The sequence below is a fragment of the Apteryx mantelli genome, chromosome 2, assembly GCF_036417845.1.
Source record: "Apteryx mantelli isolate bAptMan1 chromosome 2, bAptMan1.hap1, whole genome shotgun sequence".
In the NCBI taxonomy this organism is placed as follows: domain Eukaryota; kingdom Metazoa; phylum Chordata; class Aves; order Apterygiformes; family Apterygidae; genus Apteryx; species Apteryx mantelli.
Window position 1 is genome coordinate 86,258,285 of NC_089979.1, and position 20,860 is coordinate 86,279,144.

General features: G+C 36.9%; 1 protein-coding gene across 2 annotated transcripts in view; it reads left to right on the forward strand.

Moving 5' to 3' along the window:
- Nucleotides 1-20,860, forward strand: part of CDH18 (cadherin 18) — a 186,081-nt gene that overhangs the window by 149,203 nt on the left and 16,018 nt on the right. For both annotated transcript variants that reach the window (XM_013952442.2, XM_067292404.1), the window contains exons 8-9: nt 11,948-12,069; nt 17,910-18,027. In XM_013952442.2, coding sequence (XP_013807896.1) covers nt 11,948-12,069; nt 17,910-18,027 — 240 coding nt within the window. The remainder of the gene's footprint in view (nt 1-11,947; nt 12,070-17,909; nt 18,028-20,860) is intronic.

Below are 20,860 nucleotides of genomic sequence, written 5' to 3' on the forward strand. Positions count from 1 at the left end.
TTTGCATAATACCTTACTTCAGTGTAGCACACACTAAAATAATTTAGGCCTAATGTTAAACAGGTAAGAGTGAGTGCATGAATGAATAACCTGGGCAATGGGACAGAGCGTACCCTCAGCAAGTGAGTTTTAATTAAGAGCTACATTGGGACATACTGGAAATGGAAAGGAGTAGTCACTAGGCTTTTGGGGAAAACATACAAATGTAATTATTTTGCAGAAATAAATAGCTTTAAACTTCAATGTTGCTTTCTATCCATTATTTATTTTGCATAGTCAAGTGAGTGATACTACACATACCATGCTAAAAAAGATTATGCTTATGATTAAAAGAAAATGGAATGAATAATGAGGATGAAATACCATTTTTTTTAAAGATAGCCTTCTTAGAATTTTCCATTCTGGGTCCTACTTGTTATAGGAGAGCATGGATCTTGCTTCTCCCCTTGGTTTGCTCCTTACTATTAAAGTTGGAGTTGGAAAGATAAGTAAATCTATAAAGTCAGTTTGAGAAAAGTTCTCTTATAAAAAAAGGAAGAGACAGCAGTGAAGAAGAAATGGATGGATGACACACTGACAGGTAGCATAAATGTTAATTAGCCTTCCTTGTGTCCACTTTTTCTTTGGCCGTTTTCTTATATAGAGCAATTTAAAAATTACAACAATGCTATATTGTACCAAATCCATTGTGAAATCAGTAATTGGATCTATGATAGGAAAAGGTACATATATTGTGCTTACAGCGTCAAGACTCTTGTTTTCTTAAGTGCTATCTATTGCAATAACTACAGCCAATTTATGGCATTTACTTTCATGTCCATGTACAAGGTTTTGCAGGATTAAGATGCAACCTGAAAAATAGGTGGAACACCATGAGCAAAATCTCATTTAGTCGTGAGAGTGACAGTCTTCAAGGTAGTCTGACATGATACAAGTCATTTGTAGCTTCTGACACCCCTTACTTAGCCAAGAATATGCAAGGTCCAGAAAGACTGTATTACTTCAACAATAAGAGGTGCTCTGCTGAAATAACATTACAGTTGTGGTTAGTTTCTTGAAGTGTTTTCCTCTCTTTACTTAACATTGCACTACATTGACCATTTTCTTTCTACTGATTATCCTTCGGGCAGCTATATATAGCTATCCATACTTTATGTGAAGGAAATGTAGAATCAGTGTCATACTTATATCCTCATTCTTAAGATATGGTCATGTTTCAGACTTATTGTTTCCAAGCCCTTCATAAGCAGTTTACATTCTCTTTTAGTGTCAGTGTGTGAAGAACACTCTGCATTGATCAGCTGTCCCCACTGAAATCAGTGAAAGTTCTACAACTTGCCTTTGTGGGAGTAATGTTAATGTAATGATCAGTGATTTTTCAGTTTATATAGATGCAAGAGTTCTTTGCTAGGAGAACTGGATGATCCTTTTTTTCTTTAACATGCTCCCTTCTTTAACAGTAGGATACAATGGGGATGAATGGGATATACCAGGGGAAACCACTGATGCTGTTGCTTTGGTTGTTTCAGTACTGGTACTTACTGCAAACTCCTTGTAGTACTAGGGGATGAGAAAGTTGGTAACGTACTATGTTTTTCATTAACGGATCTACAGACTGTATTTTGGGTGGAGGGATGGACTAAAATTGCTGAGAACAGGATTCAAAACTATGGTTTAACTTACTTATTCACATTTCATTAACTTATTAGAATTCTTTGAAAAAGTTTATCAAATAGTAATTGAAAGAGGAAGGAGATACAATTTGCTTGGCTCTACTAAAGGCTTTTGTTCAAGTCTTTGATGAAAGAAATAAGAAAATACAGAGCAAGAGGACAGAGTTTCATAAAATGAAAGACTGATTCAGAGAAAAGAAATACAGCCTTTGTGAATGGTTGTTCCTTTGGGAGTGGAAAAAGTTAAGGCTGAGCTGTTTTAAGGATTGATGTAGGATGAGTGTCAATTAGAATTCTTTATAATGATAGCATGCACGAAATGGGCAGCAAGTGATTAAGTGAGATTCCCAAATAACCCACTTAGCTGCTGAAAGTAAGGAAAACTGAGTTAGACTCATGCTTAGACCAAGGCATATTGCAGTACAGGCTACATAAATGAACTGTGAGAATGGTTAGTTCTATTCCTCTGAAAACTGGCTGAACAGCCAGGCTCAAAGAGTTGTGATCACTATCCCAAATCCAGCAGGGGGCCAGTCACTACTGGTGTCCCTCAGGGATCAATACTTGGGCCAATACTGTTTAACATCTTCATTAGTGACCTGGGTGATCAGACAGAGTGCCGCCTCAGCAAGTTTGCTGATGATACAAAACTGGAAGGAGTGGCTGATGTACCAAATGGTTGCTCTGCCATCCAGAGGGACCTAGTGTCACGGATGAGTGGAGTAACACACTTCACTCATAAGAGAGAAGCAGCACTATGTTTATTATGGCAAGGTAGTGACGTAACAAAGTTCAATCGTAAGTAAAAATGATCTAACGACATTCGATTGGCAAGGTTCACTCAGTTATTTCCTGCATGGAGGACAGGGTCAGATGCAAGTGCAAAGGTTGAATCACGGGGTTCGGAATGGACCCCCTTGCTTTCTAAACTCCTTCTGATAGGAGTCTGGGTGTGGCTGGATCCAATCCTAGTCCCAGACTTGGTCAACGGTTCATGTCCAAAGCAGTGTGTGTGAAAGAGACCCTCCTGTTGAGTCACAAGGTTCAGAAAGGACCCCCTTGCTTTCCAAACTCCTGAGAGGAACTTGGGTGCATCTGGATCCGATCCTAGTCTCAGACTTGGTCAACGGTTTATGTCTAAGGGATTATGTGCACAATCAGTCAGAGATATAACTTAGCAAAGTTTTGCGAAGTCTGCAAAGTTTCAGTATGCTATTAATCACTTACTGAGGATCTGTCACAGGTAAGGAATCTCTCAACCTCGAGGAGTAACCTTGAGAGGCGTCCCTGCTCAAGAGAAGATTCTGCAGTGCAGCCTGCTGCCATGCAGGAGAGCTCAATGGGCTCTGGGCTGCCCCCTATTTATGGGGGGGAGATGATTGACTCATAGTCATATTTGCATGCTAGATGGGTCTTAGTTGGCACATGTTCAATGAGCCTGTGACTATGTACTGTTTACGGGGAGGTCAGGTTGAGGGGGAGAGAGCACATCAGAGTGGAAGGAGCACACCGTCACACCTTGACAGGCTGAAAAAATGAGCCAACAGGAACCTCATGAAGTTCAATAAAGTGAAGTGCAAAGTCCTGCACATGGGGAGCACCCATGCACCAGTACAGGCTGGGGGCTGACCTGCTGGAAAGCAGCTCTGCAAAGGAGGAACTGGGAGTGCTGGTGGACAACAAGTTGATCATGAGCCAGCAATGTGCCCTTGTGGCCAAGAAGGCCAGTGGTATCCTGGGCTTCATTAGGCAGAGCGTTGCCAGCAGGTTGAGGGAGGTGATGCTTCCCCTCTACTCAGCCCTGATGAGGCCACACCTGGAGTGCTGTGTCCAGATCTGCACTCCTCAATATAAGGGAGACATGGACATACTGGAGTGAGTCCAGTGAAGGGCTACTAAGATGATTAAGGAACTGAAGCACCTCTTGTATGAGAAAGGGCTGAGAGAGCTGGGACTGTTCAGCCTGGAGAAGACTGAGGGGGGGATCTTATCCATGTGTATAAATATCTGATGAGAGGGAGTAAGGAAAACAGAGCTAGATTCTTCTCAGTGGTGCCCAGTGAAAGGACAGGAGTCAATGAGCACAAACTGAGATAGAAGACATTTAGACATGAAGTATTTTTACTGTGGGGGTGGTCAGCCACTGAATATGTTGCCCAGAGAGGTTGTGCAGTCTCCATCCTTGGAGATATTCAACACCTGACGGGACAGAGTCTAGAGCACCCGGCTGTAGCTTACCCTGCTTTGAGCAGGGGAGTTGGACCAGACAATTTCCAGAGATCCCTTCCAACTGCAACTATTCTGTGCTTCTGTGATACTGAAAACTGTTGAAATACACTGGAGGGGGAAAAGGGTAACCATTTCTCACAAGTGCTGATGTGTTCCAAAGGAAAATAAGTGATTTTATAAATAACTGTGGGATATTCAATGAATGTTTCTCTCTAGTGTATAGTAATGCTGATTAAAAACAACAGCAAGAGCAATAACAGCAAAACCCAAAGCCATAGCCAGTGCAAGAGAAAGATAGTGCTAAAATATAAATGGATGGACTTCTGCCAGTTCCAAAGCCAATTCCAGTTAGAAAAATAAATATGTACTTCAAAGTTTTCAAAGCAGTGGTGCAAATAAGACAAAGTTTTTGTGCTCAGTAGGAGGGAATAAAAGCTGTGGCAGAACATAAACACTAATGAATGAAGGAATTCAGAGAATAGCATGTTTTGAGAATTAGACTGAGAATATCTTTCACGAGAAATTACTACTTAGAAGTAAAGCAAGGAAGACTTTTTCAGGAAACTCATTCTGGGAAATAATTCTAACAACTGAGCTAACTGTTTCTGAGATAAACAGAGCACAAACAGCTTCTATATATTTCATCCAGATGATGTTAAGGCAAGAGATTACTGCAGTTCATAAAGTACTGGACATTTATTAGGATAATAATATCCCTGGTTGAAACACAAAACATGATTTTTCAAAGAGATATAAGTGCTTATATCTCATGGCAGATCTAACCATTTACATTTCAGGGATTTAGAAGATACTTTTGGAAGGGAGTTTTCCACATCTTTCTCTTGTGCAGCTGATAATTACCACCATGGAAAATCTTCCTTCTTTCCCTCTCCACACACATTCCTCAAACCAGTTTCACAAGAAAAGATAACAGAGTGCTGATGTAGAGCAACAGCTCACTGACAGAATATGCAATGCCCTGTGATGTGGTATTGAAAGGATCCCAGGGAAATAGAGTCATTACAAAGCCTACATGAGAAAATAACTTGCAGAGGGCCAGTAAAGCTTTTTCAGAATTTGAAAATGTGAAAAAGCAGGACAGCTCACAAGAATCAGGGTTTGTAACAGCTGATAACAATTTGGTTAAAAACATTAAAGTGGATGCTCTATGTATATTATATCATGTTATATCATATTATTGTATAATATACAATTTATATCATGTATGTGATATATATAGTATATAAATATTAAATGTATTTTTATCATTTGTAAGTTTTGGTAGAAACAGAAACAATGACACGGAAAGATATAGTTATACAATTCAGAGAAAAACAGAGTGCACAGAGAGAGATAATAATTCCTAGCAAAACCATGCAAAAAATCTGAGATTTTGAATGGATGTTGGAAGTCCTATAACTAGATAAAGTAAATAAATAGATAAAGTATATCATTAGACTGAGGTAGAGTTAAATGTTTTCCTCAGGTGCAGAGATACTGTCACCTGAAATCAGTGAACACCAAATTATGTAAACAATTTGGTCAGTTCATTTTCATGTTTTACAGTTGGATTGCAGCAGAAAAGAGATGTTATTCTTTTGTTCCTAAGATTTTGTTAGGAGATTAAAATGTGTGTTACTTATAGTAGTGCTAGATGAGACAGTCACGTGGAGAAGGAGAAGTAGAGCTGGGATGACAGTGTAGAGAAATTAGAATAAACTTGTTAATGCTATTGAGAGGCACAGTGTTTTACTTTACAGGAAATATGTTTTTACACAAGTGTGAAAACCAAAGGGAAAAATACACCGTTCATATGTGTTTATTTTGAAACAGATAAAACAATACATGTACTGCCTGAAGGAAATAAGTCTGTGGAGTAATATCTTCTTGGCATATAGCATAGAAAGCATGAGAAAATAGCAAGAATTGATAACATTTTATTTTCTCACTTCAAACTTTTCCCCATAATCAAGGATGGCTTGTGTCAAATAATTAATTAAAAATAAATTCAAATTGAACCGTTTCTGAGATCTAACAGAAAGTAGTATAAATCAGAACAAAATGCTGTGACAGTGTTTTAATCTCCTAACTCTCTGTATCAGTGGACAGCAGGATGATTGTCTGTTTAATATTAGTGATTTTTTTGCTAGCTTTGCATCTTAATGAATTTTTCTGTACAGTGAATATAAGATTTCCTTATAATGATATTTGATTTGTAATTTTTTTCTCAAAACCAATTTTTTTACAAACCAAAGTACACTGAAATAATGAAATTCACTCCATTGGTTTAACATCAGTACAAGGAAATGTGGTCTTATGTATTGTTTTGCTACATTTGTGGTTATCTCTGTGGAGAGATACATTATAGAAACAGAAATTAAATTGTTATCTTCCCCCCACCCCTGCCAAGATCATGTTCATTATTCATCTTTGACCTCACTTGCGCTGTGCCTGCTAGCTCAGTTTCAGAAAGACTTTTGGTATTGGTAAATTTCCTGAATTGGTAAAGTTCCTTAATTTCCAAGAAATAATCTGCCACAAAAATATTTCCTACTTTCTCCCTAATGTGGACCAGATTAGTAGATTTTTAAAACTATGAGGTCTAAATTCCAAGACTATTTCATTCATGGTATAGTAACAAACTGGATATCTGATGTCTTTTTAATGGCAAGAGCTAGAAACAATCCATGTATCCTGTCCAAGCCTTCCAATGATACAGAGTCTTTTTCCAGCTTTGGCAAGTTGAATACTAATGGACCATAAAATCACAATAATCTGATTAGCAAATAGCAAAATCTGACATTCTTTTAAATGCACTTAGCAACGAAATATCAAAAGTCTGCACAAAATTATTAAAAAAAAAAAGTTTTGTAAAGGCAGGTCATTCTCCATCCTGCTCAAGAAGTACTGCTGAGCTTCTAATTCCAAGTTCGATGCTTATTTCCCTGTTTATTTTGGTTTAGTCATTGGCTTCTAGGCATGATGGATTTTCTTCTCTGTTTCTTTGGGGAAAGGTATGAGAAGATATTCCTACATTGTCATCTGAAGATGGTATAGGGTATGGCTCTTCCTGACCTCTCTTGGTGTTCCAGTTGGGCCTGCATTTAACAAAGTTCATTTGCCTGCTCCTCTGGGCTCTGATAAATGCAATGTTCCTGATGATGGTAGCTACCAAGGTGGGTCCCCGAAGAAGAGACAGTCTTTGGGATCTCGTGACATTTCCCCATTCAGGACTTTGTGAATCAGTACCAGAATCTGAAATGGACACATTACTGGCCACAGAACCAGTAGTCTGTGGTGCCCTGCTCTACTCAGGAGGTGAGCACCAGCATTGTCTATGAGCTGTAGAATTTTGCTTTCATTAAGGCAGAGAGAGTTGCCAGCTTGAAAGTGCTAAATGTTTTAACTCTGCTGCAATGCTATTATTACTACTATTGCTCCTGTTGCTGCTATTACTACTTCTGCTACTAGCATTATCCAAGAGAAGTGTCAATGCCTCCAGGTTTGTGTTCATCAGTGAAAAGTCAAATTTTTACGAAAAAATAGGAAAAAATAAAAATGTTTTTTTAGCCAGCTTCAGATAACAACATTTTAGAAGAACCCACTACCTTAAAAAAGCAGAGTAGAATGTTAACTTATTTTTAGGTTCTGCATAACTTTTGCATTACTAGCAAACTTAGTTATCACATGTAAACTATTCTGAATGAATTCCAGTATTTTCTGAATATTAGCATTCTCACTTAAATACAAAGCATTCTTCCGTTATTTTAGTTACCTGTCTATAGTATATTTTATCCTTGCTATATCTGTATTTAGTCTTCTAATGTATTAGAACATAAGCTTATTAGGTAGGTAAGATGAACGCTTTCTACTTCTCTGTAAAAAATACCAGAATAAATAGTTGCTTGCACATCCTAAACATTGGCTTGTCTTGTAGGATCTTCAAAAGGTGTCATAACCAAACAGATCATAGCTATTGCAGTGATTAAGATCAATAATTAATAGTAATGATGAAAATCAGACATTAGTTATGCATCCTAAACTGTGTGAAGATTTTTGTTTTAGATGGATCCTGGATACATGTCTAAAATCATTCCATTGCAAAATCCTTCACCCTGTTTAAAATAGTCTGCTTGTTCAGACTTACTGTGGATTAAATTATTCACTCAGTTTAACTATACCAGTCTCGCTTTAAAAAAAAAAATGTTGATGTCAGGGCAATTATTCTGGATGTCACTCAAATTGGGTCTTATTTTCGTTGAAGTGCATGAGAATTTTGTTAGTATGAAAAGGAAGTCTCTGATTGCAGAAGTTGTATTAAAAGGAAGCTTTTGTCTTAAATAGGGGTTTTAAAGTTTGCCCACACAAATTAAATGAAGAGAGGATTCAAGATTCCAATTTGGCTGCTAATAAGGATTCGTGTAAGTTCACAAAGGACTTGCTGGTTGAGAGACTGATACTCAATGAAACTGATTTACTTTACAAATATTTGGTATTCTGGCTGAAGAACTATTTATTCTGAGAAAAGTCTTCAAGCATAAGAAAGCAAGCCCCTGATGTAGGTGAATCAGAACAATTTCTACTTCAGTTATCCCTTAAAACAGTGAGCATTCACTTCAAAAAATCTGCTCTTGAGGCATAATGCTAATAGGATACAGAATGGTTCTGGCTGTTTTATAATGCACAGGCCTGAAATATATGTCAGCACTGATTATCTCAGAACTGGAAATCTGCCAAACTACTGCAAGAAATTTGTCTAATTAACAAAAATGTGCTACTAACAGGACCAGTTATTAGAGGGGTTTGTAAGATGCAGATGAGTTGTGCACATCCAGAAGGTTGGTGTTTAGATTTATTTTATAAAACCAAACCAAACAAAACCTGAAAACAAATATGCTCGTAAGAAGTCTCTCATAATTCATTCTCATTCTCTTCCCCCTTTGTAAACTGTGCTGTCACCTTACATACACATTGATCTAGTGTACACAATTTGACAGACTTCAAGACTGGTATGGTAAATGGTGTTAATACTTTCCCTGTTAGCATTTTGTAGTGAGTAGACTGTCAGTATGAAAATCTGCCTGCAAAGGTCAAAGATCCCAGGAGGTAAATGCTTCCAAAAAGATGCTAAAAATATCCTGTGCATTAAGAACTTTTTTGAACTGGTAAGGTAAGGTAAATGTGAGTTCTTTGTACTGCAAAACAGCTACAGAAGAAACAAAGGTAAATTCTCTGAATCAGCAGGTGAAAATGCAAGTTTAGCATGGGTTAAACAGATGCCACTGGGTGGTAGTGACAGGCCCACAAGAGGTCACTGTTCAAGGTGGGGCAAAGTTTCAGTTTACTACACTGAAAGAAGGGAAGTTACACTGTTCTTGTCATCTGTTGGAGTAAAATGTTTGATTTTTTTCCACCCGTAACTATTCCAAATATGCCAGATCTGTGGAACAGTTAATTCTCTCTGGTATGCTCTCCCTTGTGCTCTTCCTGTTTTCTTACTCCTTTCCTCTTAGACATGTTACACCCCCTTGTAGCTTTGAAGCTGACCCTGCTTTGAGCCAGGGACTAGACTAGTGACCTCCAGAGGTCCATTCCAACCAAAATTTTTCGGTGATCTTATGACTATCAGATAATCACAACTTTTTTTGCCAACAGCTTCTTCTGGCTTTCTCTAGTGACAAAATCTTCATTTTCTTCACTAAAGTTGACGAATCCATTCCCAAATGGATTTATTCTTCCTTAATCTTTATCGTGATCTCCACCTTCCATCTCCTTACAGTCCTTTCTTATGCTTCCCCTTGGTCTGCTTTGTCTCATTGCTTTAATTTATAGCGCTTTCTAGTTTGCATACTTAACAGGCTGTGTGTAAGAGACTCCTAAAGAGCACCAGAATAAGGCTCCTTTGAGCTGTAGATCATCTCCAAATCAACTATCAGCTATTTCTTGAGATCAGGTCCTGTAATTGTTATTACAGGATTATTGTAATTGTATTGTCTGATTGCACTGGCAGAAGAAGTTAGCTAAATGAGATTGTTAGCTGTATTCCAGTGAACAGTAAGAAAAATTCTCTTTCTGCACAGCCTCATGACCTACCTCCAGGGCAGGGCCAAACACCTTTTCCTGTTAATACTCCTAACTTCCTATATCTAAAACTAGATCTTCTGGAGAGAGGCTTCCTTTTCTCCCTTCTGTAATGAAAGTAGAGAGAGGTCAGTGTCTGCTTTCTTCCAACTGTTTAGTGAACAGCCAGGTGTCATTCTTTATCACCTTCACTTCATATATTCCCATTATTTTTCCATTCCTCAAAGATTCCTGCTAAAGGTATTTTCTAGAGATGGCGAGCCTTAGCCTTGCATGAGCACAATGGGAAAAACCTACCTTAGTTTCTTGGTTGATATGTTGTAATGATGTTCATAGTCTTGGGTCAAGCTGAAAATACCAACATTCAAGGAAAATTTCAGCAAGAAAATGGAATTTGCAAGTCCGTAACTGTCTTCCGAATGTGTTCATATAATTTGAAATTGACTTTGAATTAACACTAATGTTAATTGGGAACAGAGCTTCCTATCTAATCTAAATCAAGTCTTCCTTTTCTGATTGCTATTTTCATATCTGTTCCATTCTCATTTTTTACTTATGGGGATAATTGACTAAGTTCCAAAACTAAGTAAAAATCATCAGCTGAACATAGTATTAGTCAGAGAGAGAATGTGAAATATCTGAGAAGAACTAGGCCCCAGGATCTTTGACTAGTATCCCAGATAAAAAGAAAAGTGAAATCTGTCATTTTTAAAAATAAACTTCAGTATTCTCATATATTCTTTCAGTGGAAGGCTCTTTAATTGATGGCTTTGAAGCCAAATACTTGCCTAATCTAATCAATGTTTCTGAGAATTCTGAGCAGAAGTCATCAAAGGCATAACAAATCTAAGGCATTTCACAAATGACCCTTTTTGACAGGTGCATGATGTGGATTAATTAAGACAAAAATAACAGGAAAACATGGGACTGTTAATGTTTCTTTTTTATTCTTTTTCTTCTCATGAACATACATAGACATACACACATCAAAAACATCAATCTGTAAGACTCAGTTCTTCCACCTCGTTGTTTTAGAAGAATTGACTTTGCTGTCTTGTATTCATCATTTCATTTAATTAGTGAAAGTAGAATTAAGTTTGTCTTGTAGAAAAAGGATTGATATTTATATGGACTCTAGAAGATGTTTTAAAAAGCTATTTATAAAAAGTTCTTAGTACATGATTCTTTCGACAAAATGAAAATTTATGTATAGTAGTAAGAACGAGAGGATTGGAGATTAAGAAAACTTGGATTTTTTTCCCATTTTAAAACATAAAGTGTATTCTCATTGAAAGGATTCTGTTTATTGTGCTTTTTTGAGGGGGAGCTCTTTTTTGATAATCACGCAAGTACAGATTATAACCTAAGACACCATTAGTTAAATATTATCACCTTACTGTTATGTCACTGATCCTGGATTTTTGCAGCCAAAGCAAGTCTCTCATTAACTACTCTGTGTAATAGCCTGATAACTTGTGAGGAATCTGGAGTCAGACTTGGGAAAATGGTTTATATGTGGCTGTGCATTTATATTTTCTTATTATTTTATTTTATTTCCTCAAATCTTTGAGGGACTGAGGAAAACAAGATGTTTACTGTTAGATTTTATTCCACACTGTGATGATATGTTCACATTAATTACAAAGCATTTGATCGTATCTTGGCATAGAGTGTGACAGTATGTGAAAAACTGCAACAACTTTCTTCCACTTCAGTTCCGGAGTAACTTGTATTTTGTTGATATAACAGTGACTTAAGATGCATATTATGCTTTCCTACTCTTTTTTTTTTTTTCAAAACAGTTAATGAAGCTCAGCATCTTTATGAAGTTCTTGCTACCTAAAGTTCTGCAGTTCTATTTAGTTCTTATCCAATTGTTGTGTTAAGAAAATGTGTTTAGATCAAAGATGTCATTGATTATTGAATATTTCAAAAGGCTTAATACCCCTTTGTGTATTTTACAGACAACCCTGAGCTAGTGAGTCATGTTCCAGTTGGCATTAGAATCCTGGATGTCAATGACAACCCTCCAGAGCTCGCCAGAGAGTATGACATAATTGTCTGTGAGAATGCAAAGCCTGGTCAGGTAACTCTCACAGTTCGCTTTCTCCCAATGAGTGAGATGAATGATTTCATTTCTGTTAATGCCACATCTGTAAGAGGTTTGATTCAGGCAATATGGCAGTGTCATAATTCTTTTTGATTACATTTTCATATATCACATTTGATTCAACTTGTTAATTGTATTAGACTAAAGGAAGTAGACTTGGGAATTTGTTCAAGGTATCTTTCTTGTTGCTGTGAAAAAAATATCAGTCTTCAGTGAAATGGGGAAACCTTAATTTTGGCACACAATATAGATCTTGTAAAGCCACTATCCTGAACAAAATGGATGAAGAAGATGTAACATCTCTCATTGAAGTTGCCATGTGGTGGCAAGGTTTCAGATATACCTCAGAGCAATGGCAGATTAGCATGGCTGCAGTCCTCACTTTTTTCATGTCAGTAGCTCATAAGAGTTTGTATGGAAAGTCATGATAAGGGTGAACCTGTTTGTGCAGACTCACTGTACAAAAGATGGTGAACAGGTTTTCACAGCTGTGAGGATCAAACTGAGACTGAATAACAGAATAACATCAACTTCTGTCATTGGTGCACTTCATTGCTGTCCATGGTTTGACAACTTTGCCAAGTTCCTTTGCTGTTTTGCCAAGGCTAAGCTTTTAGCTAGCACTCGATACTAGCTAAACATTATTACATAGTTTGTAGGTTGTAACTGTGAGCTTGTATCTTTCTTAAGGAAGATATTATTAGTAATAATAGTTTTCTCATCAAATGTTTAAAATAACTCTACATAAATGCAGAGTGGAAAATGTATATTTTTAATGTAAGAATATAAAAATGCTGTACTGTGTCAGACCAAAGGCTGACCAAAGTTATCTTGCCTCTAACAGTGGCCAAGAGTTCAAGCCTAGAGAGCAGTATAAGAACAGGGCAGGCATATATGCTACTTTTCCAAGTATTTCCATAGTCTCAGATCATTTGCAGATTACTTCCTGATCCTGGTCTTGATCCAAGTGTGGTTTCTGTGTTTTTAATAATCCTTTAATAATCCTCTCACATGAATCTATCTAGCTTCCCTTTGGACAGATGTAAACTTCTGATACCTGCTGCATTTTACAGCAAGGAATTTGCAGATTAATTGTATGCTTCAGAAAGACCACCTCCTTCTGTTTATTTTAAATCTTCCCATGCTGTCTTCATTTTATATTTACTAGTTCCTGTGTTGGAAGAGACAGAAAGCAGCTGATCCTTCTTTATTTTCACTGTGCCATTCATAAATCTCTAGTACATCCCCCCTTACCTGTCTCTTACTCAGACTGAAGAGTCCTACTTAGTTGGACAGGCCATGATAGAGACATGGTAAGCCTTTAATCATGCTGCTTGTCCTTCTCTAAACTTTCTCCAGCTCCTCTCTATTTGCCTTGAGATGCAGAAATCAAGATTCAAGATGCAGATATGCAGTGGTTTATAATTTCTTACCATAGTTTATGCATCATAGTATACGATGGTCTCTACTTTGTTCTCTAGTTACTGCTTTCATAGTAATTCCTAACAGTGGACTTGCTTTTTAAGCACTAGTAAGCTCTGAATGAACAAAAACACTTGTCATAATGCCGCTATTAGTGGAGACAGTCAGCTCAGAAATCATCATCATCACATATGTGAAGTTAAGACTTCCCATTTATGTATACTGAATTTCACCTCTCTTTGTATGGCCTCACTACTGAGTATTAGATCTTTACTGTCAGCCCTTCTTTTTTCTACCTTGAATAACTCTGTATCATAAGTAGATTTGGTCACCTAATTATTCATACCCTTTTACAAGACAGTTATTAATAGGATAACCAGCAAGTGGCCCAGCATAAATCTCTATGGAATCCCTGTCAATGTGGGAACAGACCATTTAGAGAAGAGACCCCTATTTACTGTTTTGTAAGCAATTATTTGAGCAAGGACCTTCCCTCTTATCTTATAACTATATAGTTTTCTTAGGAGTTCTTACTCAGAGGCCATGCTGAAAATCTTTGAAAATCTAAGTTGGTCTTATCAACTGAATATCTCATATTAACATGCTTATAAAGCAAAAATAACAACTTTCTGAATACCTCAAATAAAGCCAAATATAACAGAATGAAGACTTGTAAAAGACTAATTATTAAAAAAATGCGAAATTCTCTTTAAGCAGTAATTGCAATTGGTATCAACATATTATGATCTTATAAGAATTATGTAACTTAAAGAGAAAGCATATCTTCAATAAGCATGCAGCAAAGCCAGCTCAGAAATGTTCTGTTTGCCTTGGGGTTTTTTGAGTCGCTAATGCCTCTTACTAGCAAAGTTTTAACTGTCCGAAAGTAGTTTTGTATACAAAACTTTATAAGAGAGATATTTAAAGGATCAACCATTTTTATTATAATAGTATTTGCTGCTGATTTCTATCAGCATTGTGTTTCTCTCTGGAGCTACTGTTCCTAGTGTGAATAATTCTGTGACCTCTGCAGCACTGCAGTTTAACACCCAAGATTAATGCTACCGTGAAAGGCTCTATAAGCAGGAGGTTGATATGAAAGCTGGATCAGCATCTTGGTGTATATCTAAACTAGCAGGACTGCATTATGTACATGTCATCATATATTAATTTTTATTTGTATAGCACAACAAAGCTTCAGAGAAGAGTGTGATACCATTGTGCTGTACAAAAAAAAATCACAAAAGTATATGGCTCTTGCTCAGAAGATCTTACTGTCTAGCTTAAGAAAGGAAATGACAGTGTTCAACAAGTGTTAAGGAGGGACAGATAAACAAGAATTACAGAACAGGACAACTGTTCCATATGCTAAAAAGTATGCCCAACTGGATGATTCTGAATCACTGAAAAGACATTATTTATTCTGAATTATCCATCATTGTGTGAGAATGATTCAGAAGATAGACCACTAAAGAACAAATTCCATCAGGTACTGTAGGTTCTTAGGGCATTTCTGCTTGACTAGTGCTTGTTATTAAGTTATTAGGCATCCAGGCTGGGCTCCTGCCCTGAACTGACCTCTAAGAGTTCTTATTTCTTTCCTCAGGAAATCCAGGGAGACTAGCTGCCTGCCTTCAGCACTTAATTTAGGGGTCATTTTTCCCAGAATTCTGTTTTGAATTTATTGTGTGCAGAATAAACTGATCGTTTGCTTTTGAAAGGCTTTTTGCATTTTGTTGCTTGTTTATTTTTGTAAGGAACATCTATGGAGAGAAATCACAGTATCATTTAATTTCACAACCTCTCTTTCCTGCTTCCTTTTCCCTCCAATTTATTTACTTTTCAAAAAAAAGCCAATAAAACTTAAGGAAGTTTTACTTAAATGAAACCCCTAAGGCATCTCTAAAGGAAAATGCTTGTGAGATGATCATTTCAACATTTAAGTCATACACACCACATATTTTTCTGGGTGTTTTTAAGAGAAATAATAAAAAACGTTGTGATGGTTGTGAAATGTAATTTCCCTGGTAGTAACCATCACTGTAAATTAATACACATGTGTACACACACACACACACACACACAAACACAACTTTTTCAGGAGTCCAGTGTATAAATATTGTGCTGCCAGTATGAGCTACCTCTGTCTGGGATGCTGTTATAACCAATAGCCAAAGGAAAAGCTACAGCTATGCCTCTAGGTAAGCCTATGCCACCTATGGCAAGGTACACCTATGCCTCTGCTATAACCTCCTCATGTAAATTTACTTAATTATTGATTCAGGTCTGAAATGGATCTGAGTAGAATTTAGCACCTCTTCTTTCTCCTGTTCAATTAGTCCTCCTTCCTTCTTGAGATTCTTTCTTTTCTGGTTATCTCTTACCTTTAAAAACATAGCATAAATCTTCATTTTCATCACTTCATTGCTGTCAGTGAGCTTTACCACAGTTGAGGATCTGTGTCTACATTCTTGTTTTAATCAGCTTTGGTAAGGTTAATGTCTATTAATAGGCCGATAATTAGTTGGCCTATTAATTATAAAAGGGTTAACAGTACATTTTGATGTTAAGAGGATGCACACTTTTGTTTCAGATATCTGAATAAACTTTAAAATCTTCTCCCTAGAAAACAAGAACCTTTATGAAAGGTTTCAAGTACATTTTAAAGCTAGTAGACTGCACTGAGGCCTTGATCAAAGGTGGGTTTTTTTTGCAAAATGGCATGTTTTTGAAGAAAGGTGCTGTAAAATGTCACTGAAAGCTTTATGTAAGAGAGGGCAACGGGACAAGAGTTTATCTACTAGGTTGTCAAAAAAAGCTGAAAGTGCATGGCAAAATGACATATTTTTCACTGATAACACTGAAGATTTATAAACAATGTTTAATAAAATGCATATCTTTTTTTCTAAGATCACTGATCTGAATTTTAAACAAATACTGATAGTATTTATCAGTATTTTTAGTAGTTGAGTAAAAGCAGAAACTGGTTCACTTAAAAATATTTTTCTTTCAACTATCCTTTCTGTCTTGCTTTGACTCATATCATCTCTACATTATCAACTAAATATGTGTATCTAAGATAATCTTATATTTCTGGTTTTACATTTAGTTGTTTCCTTCCATCTTTTCAAAAATTGATAGAGAATGATTAGCTTTTACCAAAAATTTTCACCAAAGTTTCCATGCCTTTGGCAAACTTCAAGATTATACATGTTTCAGATCGATCTTATTCTGCTATGGCTTGGCAAAAAAAATATCACGGCAAACTTCAAAAATAGTCTCAGCAATTATCAGCAGTGTAATTATCAGCAATATTGTTAACTTGTTTAACAGTTTCAGGCGTATATAGTCTTTAGACTAATGACTGCAGTTTACTAGCTTCAAAATGTACTTTTTTTGGTTTGCTTCACTTATGTGAATAGAGGTTGAGAACTGTGTGTTGTTTTCTAGTTTTAAAATAGTCAGGACCGCATGAGCCCTCACTGTTTACATTTCAGGTTTGGTCCAGACAGAATGCAGTCAAATACTGAACAGAAAAATTCTCATGAGAAGAGCACTTCTCCCTCCCCCTTCTGCTTTTCCCTGTCAGCTCTGTGCAACAGTCTGCTTGGTCTTCACTGGATATATCATAAAAACATCCTTTATTAAATTCTGCTTTGGCACTCCAACTTCCATGCCCAGCATGATTATAAAAGCAGAGGCAGAAATGTTGCTTGGTCATACATTCCAAAAACTTAGCTCATTTTTGGTTGAAATTAAAATTTAAAAATCATCAGGGCTTTGAGATAGAGGTCTTAACCCTTTCAAAATGCCTCTCCAGTACGCGGTTGCTACATCCAATTCTGTTCCTTTTGGGCAAACCAGGAGTGGTTGCTGTTCTTCATGTTCTGTTCTCTGACAATTTAAAACTGATTCCTAACAAAATTTAAATGGCGAGCTGATATTATATGTTGGTCATTTTGGTTATTATTTTTTCTTTACCAATATTAAAGTACATCTAATTACTGGGGGGCTAGCAAATGATGCTCTGTGTAGACCTACCCTGTTCAGTCTCAATTTTGGCTGTATAAAAGTATATGTTTAGGCACAACTGTAATTCTGAAAGTCACCAGGAAGCAATGTAGATGATGAAAATCTCTGTACCAGGGCCCTGACCATATTAGAATGTCAGAAAGTATAAATGTTTTAGATTCTTTTATCTAGCTCTGCAGTAAGGTTCCTAAAATATTTCATGCTAGAGAAATCAAGCTAATGGGCCAGTCATTTCATAGGTTGAATGTGGCAGCAGTCAAGAAGAAAATTAAAATAAGCTAAGTTTGAAAATCCTGCTGAGGTCAGGTAATACTTGGGTCAAGTTCAAATTTCAACACATTCACTTTTAATTTTTATTTCAGGTAATTCAGACTATCAGTGCAACTGACAAAGATAGCTCTGCAAACGGGGCAAGATTCCATTTTTCTCTTGATGAAGGGCTTTCTTTGAATCCCAACTTTACTCTAAGGGACAATGAAGGTAAATCAAAGCTATTAATCTGTAAGAAATGGGTTTCTGTTTTGTCTAGGATGTTTCACTGAGCAGATCAATTTCCATATATTTCTTGACAGAAGGGGAAAACTGTAATCTCTCATCACTGAACTGGCTGATATAAGGGACATGGTGATGTATACAAAATTTCGCAAACTGTGAATAATCACATATTCGCTTTCCTTTTTATATACATCTTACTTCAGTGTTTATATGTTATAGTTTTTTTCATACATTCAGGAATGTCTTTAAAAAGTAGGTTAATGAAAATACGCTGGCATTTTGGTCTATTTCGAGGTGAATAACACCCAGTAAGTACAGTCAAGTTTATTGCCCTTCTTAAAGGAGAAACTAAGAATTTAAGGAGCATAAAAGGTTGAATTCCTGCTTGCTCTTACTGGTTTAATACCAAGAGTATATCTGCCAGTGCTTCCTGGGTGAAAATGTGTCTCTTCATGTCCTTCCTAACAAAGTATACCTAAAAAGGTGCAATCAGAAAATTATAGCAAATAGGCCCAGAGGGAAGAGTGCCTTCAGAGTCACCTAGTCAAGTGTTTTTGAACATTCCTTAAATGAAAGAATCATCCAGCCTTTCCAAAATACCAAAACGAACCTCACCATCTTGTTGAGTATTACCCCATGATTTCCATTTTGCAACCTGATGAAAATGAAATGCTCGTCTGTTACTTTCATCTGGGGTTTTTATGTATGCATGTGTGGGGGAGGAGGTGTTTGTATGTGTGTATGGAAATTTGGGGTTTATTTTACAGTTATGTTTTTGCAGTAGGTCCACAGAATACCTTCTGACATCTTATAGCCCAATAGTCATTTGCGGTGACTGAGAAGTGTTAACTTCATCATTGTATCTATGACACATATAGTGATGTTAAAACTATTCTTCACAGATATTTTCTGCTCTGTTTTTTAAAACCTTTCAGGGAAACTTTCAGGACATTGCATAATCTTCCTAAAGAACTTGTTCCAATGTTTAGCTATACTTACAGTTAGAAAGAAAAAATTCTAGTCATGTTATTTGTTCCAATAGTTTGTTTGCTGCTTCTTTTACTTCCCCAAGAGCAGTGAGTGCTGGGTTTACCACCAATAGCAGAAGCCAGCATGTAGAGTATCCTAATTTGGTTTTGGTGGGGGAAAGTAGAGGAGGGAACCAGACTCTGATAGGTGTCCTTTAAAATTAAGGCCTACTGGGAATTATGCTCCACCTAAAGAGTTACAAAAGTATGCACTTTCTGTAGCATCTTGCATAAAACTACTGTATCTACCAAGACTCCAGAAATGTAATTTCCAATTTTGTCCTATGATTAACATAAAGACAGTTTAACTGAAATCATAGCAAGAAGTTTAACTTAGCAAACAACTAGAAAACTCCTTAAAATTTAAAGAATTGGCACTGTTTTACTCAACACATGACCTTTGGATTGTGTTGTTTAAACACTGCCCTTTATTGAGACATTTTCTTTATGATACAATCTATATGTAAAATATGAGTGAAACACTTGTAAAGTGCATTTCCAATTCCAGTTTTCTTGCATTTACAACTTTCATTTTTATCATCTGTTCCTATTCAGAAATAGAATTTCCGTTGCTTTCTAGTCTTGGAAATAGATGAGAGATGATGGGAAAAAGAGTCGTTTCTTATGTCTGTTGCAAGTTTGCACTTCTGAAAAATCATGTTTTTGAGGATCAGCTGTTAACAAAAAAAGATCAGAATGCTCTTAACATGTGCTAGCCACTATTTTTCCTTCTGGATTTAATAATGGCTAAGATTCTTAGAGAAATTTTTGTTTTGTTATGTTTTTTAAAGAAAAAAGAACTGCTACAATTGCCTCAAAACAATTTCCGATAATGTTTTGCAAAATGATAAAAAACAAAACCTGGATGTCAGGTTGAAAGTGGTACTCTGTGATACTTATATTTGTCACTGTGAAGCTATATTTCCCTGAAAGGGGAACTACAGTTATCTTTGGAGCTTAAAAATATTTTAATAGACATTTTCTTCCCTTGTTTTCATAACCTTGAGCAACAGAATTCTGCTCTGACTTTGAGCCCCAAGACACCATTGGATTAATGTTGTGCTACTCCATTATCATCAGTGGAGCTACAAGATCAAAAGACTCTGCAGTATAGAATTGGATCTCTAAATTTTAACACTTATATCAGTGCACTTTCACTGAAACCCAGAGAAGCTGCACAAGTGTGAGATTTCTGGTTTGTCCCTACCGAACTGTATAGACTGTAGCAGTATACGAACCTGACATATGTATGATTTAGATAGTTCTTCAGTAAGACTTCGGACGCTATCTCTCATAACATCCTCACAGGCATGTGCAAATAAGCAGACAGTGAGGTGGACTGAAAACTGGCTGAACAACCGAGCTCAGAGGGTTGTGATCAGTGGCTCAAAGTCTAGTTGGAGACCTGTAACTAGCAGTGTACCCCAGGGTCAATCCTTCTCTGGTCCTATTCACCTTATTCATTAATGACTTGGGCGATGGGACGGAGCACACCCTCAGCAAGTTTGCAGACAATACAAAACTGGGAGGCGTGGCTGATACACCAAAGGGCTGTGCTGCCATTCAAAGGGACCTCAACAGGCTGGAGAGATGGGCAGAGAGGAACAACAAGGGGAAATGCCAAGTCCTGTACCTGGGGAGGAATAACTCCATGCACTGGTACATACTGGGTGCGAGCCAGCTGGAGAGCAGCTCTGCAGAGAAGGACCTGGGGTTCTTAGTAGACAGCAAGTTGACCATGAGCCAACAATGTGCCCTTGCAGTAAAGAAGGTCAGTGGCATCCTGGGTA